Source organism: Mastomys coucha, unplaced genomic scaffold, assembly GCF_008632895.1.
Source record: "Mastomys coucha isolate ucsf_1 unplaced genomic scaffold, UCSF_Mcou_1 pScaffold12, whole genome shotgun sequence".
Classification (NCBI taxonomy): domain Eukaryota; kingdom Metazoa; phylum Chordata; class Mammalia; order Rodentia; family Muridae; genus Mastomys; species Mastomys coucha.
Window position 1 is genome coordinate 90,333,030 of NW_022196894.1, and position 10,800 is coordinate 90,343,829.

Here is a 10,800-nt window from a genome sequence, read left to right on the forward strand (position 1 = left end):
TTTTTGTGTTTCCTCTTGAAGGGCTTCTAGCTGTTTACCTGTGTTCTGCTGTATTTCTTTGAGGGTGCCATTTATGTCTTTCTTAAGGTCCTGTATCACCATCATGAGAAGTGATTTTAGATCTGAATCTTGCTTTTCTGGTGTGATGGTGTGTCCAGGACTTGCTATGGTGGAAGAATTGGGTTCTAATGATGCCAAGTAACCTTGGCTTCTGTTGCTTTATGTTCTTATGCTTGCCCCGCACCATCTGGTTATCTCTAGTGATACCTGCCCTTGCTTTCTTTGACTGAAGCCTGTCCCTCCTGTGATTCTGGTTGTGTCAGAACTCCTCAGAGTCAACCTGTCTCTGTGATCCTGTGATTCTGTGGTCCTGTGATCCTATGATCCTGTGCCCATGCCTGGGAGTAGAGCTTCCTCTGGGTATTATGGGACTTGCTGCAGAGTTTGTGCCCAAGGTTTCCTCAGGGCACCAGCCCAGACAAATCGGAAGGAACCCATGCCACTGGCGGAGTTCCTGTGTGCCTGGGTCTCACTGGTCCCAGTTACTCCCTTCTCTTCTTCTTCTTCTTCTTCTTCTTCTTCTTCTTCTTCTTCTTCTTCTTCTTCTTCTTCTTCTTCTTCTTCTTCTTCTTCTTCTCTTCCTCCTCCTCCTCCTCCTCCTTCTCCTCCTTCTTCTCCTTCTTCTTCTTTTTTTTAAAGATTTATTTATTTAGTTCGTGTATGTGAGTACACCATTGCTGTCTTCAGATACACCAGAAGAGGGCATTGGATCCCTGTTACAAATGGTTGTGAGCCACTATGTGGTTGCTGGGAATTGAACTCAGGACCCCTGGGAAAGCAGTCAGTGCTCTTAACCGCTGAGCCATCTCTCCAGCCCCTTTTTATTTTATTTTATTTTATTTTATTTTATTTTTTATTTTTTTAAGCCTACAGCACCCAGTATTCCCAGGCTGTCTCCCATCCAAGTACTAACCAGGCCCGACCCTGCTTAGCTTCTGAGATCAGACGAGATTAGGCACATTCAGGGTGGTATGGCTGTAGAATAAAGTTCTTAATGGAAGCTATTTATCAAAGAAAGAGGGGTGTCAATACTCAGAGTAGTTGCTTACTGGCTACAGTTACTGTGAAGGGGGTATGGTTGGTTGGTTGATTTTTAGAGTGGTCTTCCCCAGCCTTGAAGAGCAGGAGACACTACTACAGAGCCCATGGAAACAGACATCAGGGGACTGAGGCTGCCCACGTAGGTAGGAGTGCCTGCAAGCCAGGCCTAGACATCATCCATTCTAACTTGCTCAACTGGCAGTTCTAACATTCAGCTGGCTTTAGCCACACCTGTCTCTGAACACTGACAGTTTGGTGCATGATGCGTTTCCTTTGTCTGCCTACAGCTTATGCATTTGCTCACACAGACTCTTGCTTGATCCCAAACAAATGTGAGGTCAGTTGTGAAGAGCACTTCCCCATAACATGTAAAGACTGGGAAACTGAGGATGTAGGTATTGAAAGGGTCAGGCACATGCCATGAAGGCCATTGGTGGAAGGCTTGGGCTTGAGTGGCCAATAAGGTCTTATTTAAATACCTGCCTTTAAAATTCAAGTCAGGAGCTGAGGAGATGGCTCTGTGGGAAAAGCTCTTGACAAGTGTCAACACCTGAGTTCTGATGCCCAGAACTCAAGAGAGAGCTAGGTGGGTGTGATGGCCCTTCTGCAATCACAGCACTTGGGAGGCAGGGCAGGTTACCTCCAGAGTAAGCTGGCTCTGGATGAGCTGAATGAGCCAGTTCCACGTTCAGTGAGAGGCCTTGCCTCAGTAGAGCAGGTGTATTTAGAAAGACACCTGATATCAGCCTCTGGCCTCCATATGCACACGCACACACACCTGAACATGCACACACATGCACTTACACATGTGAATACGCATATACACATGCATACCACATGCACACGTACATGCATAAATAATAAAATAAAGAACAGTGAGCAAAAGGCTTTCAGAGGGACAGTATGCTGAATATTAAGCACGTGTATGTAGTATGTTTTCATTTTTCTGTGCATCTGTAGAGTGGAGGTGATGCAGCCCGAGGATTGGAGAAACTCTCCTCCCTGCACCAAGCGAGGCAGGTTTGCCTGGTGGCCTATGTGTCCTGAGCTGGGGAACTGGGTTTGTAAACTTACGGAAGGATTTCCTTGAGACCAGACTGTGGGGAACATCCTCCTGACAACTTGGAGGCAAGGGGCAGTGACATGTCCCTCACAAGTTTTTGCTGCCGTGACTCTTTGGGATTGGCAGGGCTCTGCAGAAAGGCAACCCTCTCATGGCCTGAGCATTGGCTTTGGGTAGGTCGGTCTATCAGTGGTTTTTCTGCCTAAGCAAACTCCCAGGGTTTGGGGCAAATTGTTGCCAAGGAGACCCTTTTAAAAGAAAGATATGCAAATATCACATGCAAATACTTGCAAATATTTTTCATCGAGAAAAAATAAAGGAGCAGTATTGAAATGTTGCGTATATCTGCAGTTCATAGGCTGATCTGTGTGTGTTTGATAGTTGGCTGAGCAGATGCATCCTAGCCATTTGTATTTCCTTTTTATTTTTCATTTTTGATGAGAAAAGCTACTATCCTTGCAGAGCAGCAGCGTTTTGCTCTGCTCCCCAAGAAGAAATGTCAGTCATGCAGACAATGAGGGGTTCCGAGGTGAAGGATCCTCCCCTCCCTCACGACATGAATCCCTTCGCTCACATTTCCAAGGCTACTGATGGGATCTAGGCAGTTCCTATGGGAGCCCAGAGTGGTTGGGCTTCCTCTAACATGACTCTTGATATTTTTATGTAGTGAGTGATTTAGGGCCTGTCTATGGATTTTAGGGTGTTTTACAGCATTCCCCGGCCTCTGCTCATTAGGACCCAGTAGTGCATGCCAATCATGACAACCAAAACCTGTGTCTAGACATTGTCAAGTGTCCCTTGGCTGAGACTGTCTCTCAGGTGGTCACATATCTGCTTCATCAGGTCAGCATCTGCTGAGATCCCAGAAATGTGTCAGGCAGAGGAGGGCAGAGCAGAAGTGAGGTAAGGAGACTGGAGGGCACTCACGTTCTTTAAACAGGTAGAGAAAATAAAAACTTTAGAAAAATATAATAAGCAAAACATTCACAGGTGGAGGTGGAAGATTTAAATCTAATTTCTGTTAAATTTTAGTATTGTGACATTTCCAGAAGAATCATCACTCTTGGCTCTGGTGTCAAAAGTGAAAATAGCGAGAGAAGAAGCTTCAACATCAGTCTCAGGAACCAGCACATCAGGAAGGCGCTACTGTTTCAGCCCCGCGTCTCCCAGGGTTGATGCCCGTATGCCATTTAGTATCTGTGGTGTGTCTCTGTTTTCTCTCCACGTTACAGGTTATCTTTCCAGACAAACTATCAGGAAATGATTTATAGTAAAGTTGTGGAGGAGGAGTTCTCAGCCTCCCCCACCTCTTCATCTTTCAAATCTCTCAAGGAACATTGGCTCAAAATTGGATCTGTTTTGAGAGGAGTCCAAGATCATGAACATCTCAAGGAACACAGAGAACAAATCATCTAGTCAGTTTTCTGGTGTGTTTCTGTGTAAGTCACTCTGTAGCACAGGGTGAGCGAGACGGGTGTTCTTGCAGTCACATTGCTGAGACCTCAGGCATCCTTTCCAGAACCGTCACTGGGTAAATAACAAAGGGTCACCCTAGTCTGGGGTGACTTTGCTAGCACTTATTACACACTGCTGTCAGGATGTGATAGCAGTGTTGCCTGAGGCAGCACTAAGAAGGTCACCGAGCTAACAATAGCAAATGCTAGGCAAAGTCCCGATAGACTATCTGCTGCTCACAATGGCTGTGATCTTATCCAGAGGGAGGATGGATTACGATCACAGAGTTTCTAAGATAGAGTAGGAACTCAGTCAGGCAATCTGACCAGAGAATCTACCCATTTTGCCATGGCTATCATTTAAATTTGTTCTATATAATATTTTTTGAGGGGGCAAGATGATATTGCAGAATTCATTCAGAACTTCTTGATTAGCCAACTTTACAATCCCTGCTTTCTAGTTTAAGTGTGTTCTGTGCTGATATTCGCTACTGACTGCAGGTGCTGGGCTCAGCCTATAGTGCATATTGTTAAACATTCTAGCACTGAGCCAAACTAAGCAAAGAGAGAAGTGAGCTTGGGCCCACTTGTAGGAGAGGAAAACTTGGAAGAAATTACAAGGTGGACTTTAGCTCAGCCGTGAGCAAATTCACCCTATGGCTGAATGTTAGATACTTTGAGAGGGAAAGGTTTTGTGTGTGTGTGTGTGTGTGTGTGTGTGTGTGTGTGTGTGTGAGAGAGAGAGAGAGAGAGAGAATATGTGTATGTGTTGTGTGAATTTTCTGTGTGTGAATGTGTGTGTTTGTGTGTGAGTGTATGTGAGAGAGTATGCATGTGAGTATGTGTGTTTGTGTATATGTGTGTTTGTGTGTTTATGAATCTTTGTGTTTGCGTGTTTGTGTGTGTGTATTTTTGTGAGTATGTATATGTTTGTGTGTTTGGTGTGTGTGTGTGAGAGAGAGAGGTAGAAAGAGAGAGAGAGAGAGAGAGAGAGAGAGAGAGAGAGAGAGGAAGACAGAGAGAGAGAGTTGTTTCTATGTCTATAACCTTTTCTTTGTAGTCTCAGAGTTCTGCAGCCTTGTGATTACCTATCCTAAATGGCAGGGGCACTATGGTGACTCAGAACTTTGCCCCTTGTCACCATCTAGAAGGCTGCGCCTCTGCTTAATGATTCCCAGTATTCAAACAGTTAATCTCAGGATGGCGAATTGTTAACAGTGTGCCTATCAGTGGCTTCCGAGTGATTCGAGTGATTCACATGACCTTAAAGACCTTTTTTTGGATGGGGTTCTTTAGTGGTGCCTTATAGGACTTGTCCCTTGCTAATAATTAATACATCTACGGAAGCAGCCGCTAAGGTTAATAGATAAGGATTTTCATGGCCGGCAAGCTCGTGTTTTATCTTGTCCTCTGCATGGTTGTTGGAGAACAGTTGTTTTTAAAACTAGTTCAGATTGGTGCGTAGGAACACAGAAATCTGAAGATATGTGTGTATTTATTTATTCAATATATTTCTATCAAGATCCTAATATGTGCCTAGTTCTGCTCTAGGTAATGATATCGTCATGGAGTCAGGGGCTTTGTGGGGAGAGATAGGCTAGATGTAATAATAGCTAGAATTTCCTATATGTCAGAGAGGACAACTGCTGGAGGATGTAAGGTGGAGAGGATGCTAGAGTGCAGGAGTGGAGCTAAACCCCTTATGTAAACCAGCAGTTAACAAAAGCAAAGCCTACCACTTGCACACATGAGGCCAATCGCAGCAGCCAAGTGTGCTTCATAAACCTCACCTTACTACAAGGCACTGCCAAGACCAACTCTAATCAGCCCCACCTGGGCCCTCGCAGCTCCACAAACAACCCGACAGTTCCTTGAGGTGTTAGCCCTCTGATTATCAGGACATGTGGACCCAGTTGCTTGAGTTAAAGTTTATTAAATATCATTACTCATGTGGGTATGGACCTGCTCTCTGTGGTTTTTTGAAAGACTCAGAGAACACTTGAGACTAAGAAGCTTCACATGTACTTAGGCTCACAGTTTTAAAAACAGTGCCACAAATGTAGCTACAGTTCTTCTGTGGTTCATATACACAAGACCTATTTACACTTAGAAATCCCCCCAATAGCTTCAAACACTGTGAGTTTTTGGAGGGGCACTCAACAATGGAGCAAAACAGTTTGAGTGAAACTCATTTGAGGGTCAACTTAAACTGTGTGTGTGTGTATTTCAGAAGTTATGTTTGGTTTTTACATTTATTTGGTTTTGGGTGTGTGCATATGCATGTGTGTGCTATGTGTATGTGATGTGTGTATGTTTGTGTTTTAGAAGTTTCATGTTAGTTTTTACATTTATTTTTATTTTGGTTTTGGGTGTGTGCATATGCATGTGTGTTCTATGTGTATGTGATATGCGTATGTGTGTTTCAGAAGTTATGTTTAATTTTTACTTTTATTTTGGTTTTGGGTATGTGCATACACATGTGTGTTCTATGTGCATGTGATGCATGTGTGTATTGTAATGTATATGCATGTGTGTGCTATGTGTATGTGATGTGTGTGTATGTTGTAATGTTTATGCATGTGTTTATGTACTCCCCATCTTATTGCCTTGGGACAGGGTCTCACTGAGCCCAAAGCTCAGGTGGCTAGCAACCAAGTCCCAGGAACTCTTCTCCCTCCATCTCCCACAGTGCTGGGCTTCCAGGTGCAAGTGTGCCTATCACACCTGCCTTTTTTTTTTTAAATTGTTATTGAGGATTCAAACTCAGGTCCTCCTGCATGCATAGAATGTACTGTTACCTCTTGAGCCATCTCCCCTGGTTTCTACATTCCTTACATAATGTGCTATTTGTCTGCAACATCAAGAAACTATGTCCATGTTGGGTCATAGAGTGGTGGGTCGTGTGTGTCAAGCAACATACGATATGAGATACTGTGCCACCATTGTTCTTAGAATTCCATTTCCTGTGGCATGTCTGGTCTTGAATATTTACATAAAGGAATGTGAACATGTACTGTTGGCTGGTAGGACCTCACTCTGCCTTTGTTCTCCTCTTAGACACAGATAGATCCTCTCTCTTTCTGGCGAATGCATCAGGATTCCTCCATCAGGAGCCACAGAGATAGGGTCTACCTGACAGTCCATCTATCTTACCCATGTAGGTGATAGGCCTTGAGTGTTTTGTGGCATCTACTTAAAGCTATGGCATTGGTCCTGTTCTTTCCAGGTAGTATTTAGCCTCCGAGAAATGTCCTGTGAATATGGGTGTCCATCTGTAAATGTGTCATTCACAGTTTGAGGGCTGGGAATGTCAGTAGCTAGGTGTCAGCATCTCAAAAGGGCTTTCTTGATGCCATGTCCTATGGTAGGAAAAGGACACACACACATACACACAGAGAGACTGTGGTAGATGTGTGCTTCACATACACACATACACACACAGAGACTGTGGTAGGTGTGTGCTTCACATACACACACACATACACACACAGAGACTGTGGTAGATGTGTGCTTCACATACACACACACACACAGAGACAGACATAGAAAGAGATAGATAGAGAAACAGAAAGAGCGAAGACAGGCACCCAAGCATGTATGCATGCATGTACACTGCTCTCCCTCCCTCTCTCTCCCCCCTCTCTCTCACAGAGTTAGTATAGATTTCCCTTCCTCTTGCTAAAGCCACTAATGTCACCAGGAAGTCTCTCACCTCACATGCATCTAACTATAAATACTTCCCCACAGTCCACCTGTAAGTGTCATTAAATGTGAAGTTCAAGATTAAGTTTTCAACACATGGCCTTTTCAGGGACACATTCAAACCACAGCTTTAGTTATGCACCACTGACAGGCAATGGGGGTACAAAGGAAGAATGCAGGTGAATGTCATACATTTCAAGATATATCCCTTTCTTGTCAAGATAACAGAATCCTCTGTGGGGGTGGGGCTAAAACCAGTAAGAGCCTGAAGTCAAACTCAGGAAGAGAGAAGTCAAACTGAAATCCCCACTGCTCTATCACTTTTAGGCAGCATCTTCCTGAGTGCTTGCTTAGTGTCCATGGAAGTCTTGGGTTCAATCTCCAGCATTTGATCAAGACTTGTTGAGGTGATATAATCTCATCAAAGGCAGGAGGGTCAAAGTTCAAGGTCATGCTCCACTACAGAGTTTGCTCCAGGCTAGCCTAGGCTACATGAGACCCTGCCTCAAACAAAACAAAACAAGAAAAAACAAAACAAAACATACCCATCAACTTTTATTATGTTGACATATTATCCCTCTATGAAAAAATTTCAAGGCTTTTATTGTGAAAGGATGTTGAATGTTATCAAATGCCTTGCTTTGTACCTACTGAGAACATATTATTTTTCAAAAAAAGATTGATTTTTAGTCATCTGTATGTATGTTAGTGTGTGTGGGGCAGAGGGTGAGGTTGTGCATGTGAGTGCAGGGCCATTTGAAGCCAGAAGAGGGCGTTGGAACCCCTGGACCTGGAGGAAGTTGTGAGCTACCATGTGGGTGCTGGTCCTCACACTCGCTTCCTTCGGAAGAGCAGCTCATGCTCTTAATCTCAGACCTGTTTCTCCAGCCTGCATATAATTTTTCAAAACTCATCCATTCTGTTGATCCAATACATTGTGTCTATAGATTTGCATGTGTTGAAACACCATTGCACCTCCAACTTGAAAGCGGTGCTGATCTTTTTGATATGATGTATTAAAACCTTGGTGTTTTGTTAATAATGTTTGCATCTATGTTCATCAAGAATATTGGTCTAGAGGTGGTGTGTCCTTTAATAAGGGGAAAATGCTGGCATCACAGTTTGGGGAGGGGAGGTCCCCCCTCAATTCAGTGGAATAGTTTTGGGAAGAATTGATGTTTGACCTTTTGTAGCCCCGCTTCCTTCTCTGTAAGAAGTTTCTGACGGCTGATCTTGGGGGACTCCTGGCCTAGTTAATTCTTCCTTCTTTCCCATCCTTAATTTTCTTCCCCCACCTTCAACCCTCAAACCCCTTACCACAATATTGAGACCCAAGCACTGGACATAAGTTAGAAAATCTGAGTCATAGCGTTTTCAGGGGCTGGGGAAGGAGAGGCCACCTTCTGGTCCCCCGCCCCCCAATCTCCCCTGGCTACTACTGTTCCTTCCGTTCTTAGGCTCCTGGAACCCACAGAAATGGGAGGGCAGCCATTCCTCCTTTGGGGTTTACACCTTTCCTGTGGAACCAGAGGCAGGGATGGGTCTATTCCACTCAGTACCAGAGGAGCTTCACCTCCATGGTGAAGTGAGGTAAGGTGGGAATCCAATACTGAAGTATGTGACCGTGATTTAAATGGCTCTGAAACTTGAAGCTGTTCCAGAAAACGCTAAAGTGGCCAGTAAAATCAGTCTTTTCTTTAAAATCCACAAAAGCCGCAGAAAGGCTATCATTGGCTAGGTTCCCAGGCCACCAAAACTAGCTGGGAGGTGGGGAAGACAAACCCCGCCCAAGCCCTAAGAGAGGTGAGTTGCCTCCGAGGATTTCTGGTCAACCCTTGAGACCGCAGCAAACCAGCCCATCTCTTCGAAAGAGTTCAAGAGGCAAGCTGAGTTCTTTAGCCCCACACCCTGGCCTGCACAGAAGGATTGGGGTCCAGGAGCGAATTTAGGAGAAACACGAACGTTTGAGGAAGAGCCCAAAGACCTTAAGCCAAGGAAAAACGACATAGAGACTTGGGGCCCCTTTGGATTTCGCATCAAGCGAAACCTTCGCTTTTAGAGCCGCGAGTGGGGTGTCCTCTCGGAGCGGCACGGCAGCCCCTGCTACTCACCCCTGAGCAGCATCGAGAAGGGTGTTTTACCATGGCTGAGGCCACGGAGCCCAAAGAGATCGCTCCGGGTTCCCAGGGGCAACTCCAAGGTGTGGCGATCGAGGGACCAGGAGAGCCAGGAACTGCGGACCTGGAGGGGCGGGAAGCTAGCGAAGGAGCTGCAGAGGCACCCAGGGACCTGGGGGCGGGCGCAGAGGCCACGGCCTCGGGGAAGGAGGAAGGAGGCTGTGGGCAGGACGGGGAAATCGGGGGAGCGCAGGCGCACGACCGGCGCACCGGCCCCGGGACCGAGACTCCGAGCGCCAGCGGAGCTCCGGGTGAAGAGGAGCGCGACCCCGAGGGCGCCAGAATCCCGCAGGGGGCGGAGGAGGCGCCAAGCGCCCAGCAGGTGCCGGGGACGAGCTCGGGGCTAGACGCTCTGGGTGAGGCCCCCGAGGTCCCTGGGGGAACTAGGGGGGAGCCAGAGGATCCCACGGCCTCAGAGGCAGGGGAAGAGGCAGAATCCGGTCAGGAAGCGCAGGGAGGCAGCGCGCCAGGGTTGCAGATCAACCCAGAAGTCCAGGGACCTGTAGGGGACAACATGGACACAGAGGCACCCACAGTAGGGCCACTCGGGTCAGAGGGTGAACCCCAGGGCGGAGAGGAAAGCAGCCCTCAGCTCCAGGATGAAGCGATTGAGATTGCAGCCGCAGAGATCGGAGGGCAAGAGTCGGGGGAGCTGGCGGGCGCTTCGGCCGCAGACGCTGCGGGGGAAGGGGGAACCCTGGGGAAAGACGGGTCCGAGGGAGCAGCCCCCGAGGATGCGAGAGTAGACGCTGATGAAATTGGGGACCAGGGCAGGCTCCAGGAGGAGACCGGGGAGGAGGAAGCAAGGCCAGAATCCGAGTTGAAGAGACCCTTCGAGGAGGCGATCCAAGAGAAGTACCCCGAAGAAGACTTTGATGGAGAGGAGACCGAATCCACCGGGCAGGAGGAGTCCCAGGCGGAGCTCAGCAACCATCTAGCTGAGGAGCCCAGTGCTCAGGGTGGAGAAGAGATGGGGCGAGTGAACAGCCGCAGAGAGAATGGCCCAGCATCGGAGGGGGATACGGGACAGGAGCACGACATCACCCTCTTCGTCAAGGTAAATCTCGTGTCCCCAGGGCCTAGAACTGCCCGGTCGTTTTAGGTCTAGGTCAGTACAGAACCAAAACCGTGCTCAAGAGAGCGCTTCCATCAGCCAGAAGGAACTGCTAGGATTTCAGAAGAGTTAGGACTGCGAATGTGGTTTAGTGGTTTGCCTAGCATGTGTGAGGAGGTACCATCCCCAGCATCGCAAGAGTCATCGCCAGCAGTGTAAGGTTTGGGAGTCAGGTGTGTGTGGGGGGGG

The 10,800-nt window shown here is 47.0% G+C and overlaps 1 protein-coding gene and 1 pseudogene across 1 annotated transcript in view; one reads left to right on the forward strand and one right to left on the reverse strand.

Moving 5' to 3' along the window:
- Positions 1–924: 924 nt before the first annotated feature.
- Positions 925–1,043, reverse strand: LOC116086771 (annotated as a pseudogene).
- An 8,076-nt stretch (positions 1,044–9,119) lies between these two features.
- Clic6 (chloride intracellular channel 6) overlaps positions 9,120–10,800 on the forward strand; it is a 41,939-nt gene continuing 40,258 nt past the window's right edge. The window contains exon 1 of the mRNA XM_031364442.1: positions 9,120–10,554. Within this exon, the coding sequence (XP_031220302.1) occupies positions 9,463–10,554 (1,092 nt within the window). The 5' untranslated portion in view covers positions 9,120–9,462. The remainder of the gene's footprint in view (positions 10,555–10,800) is intronic.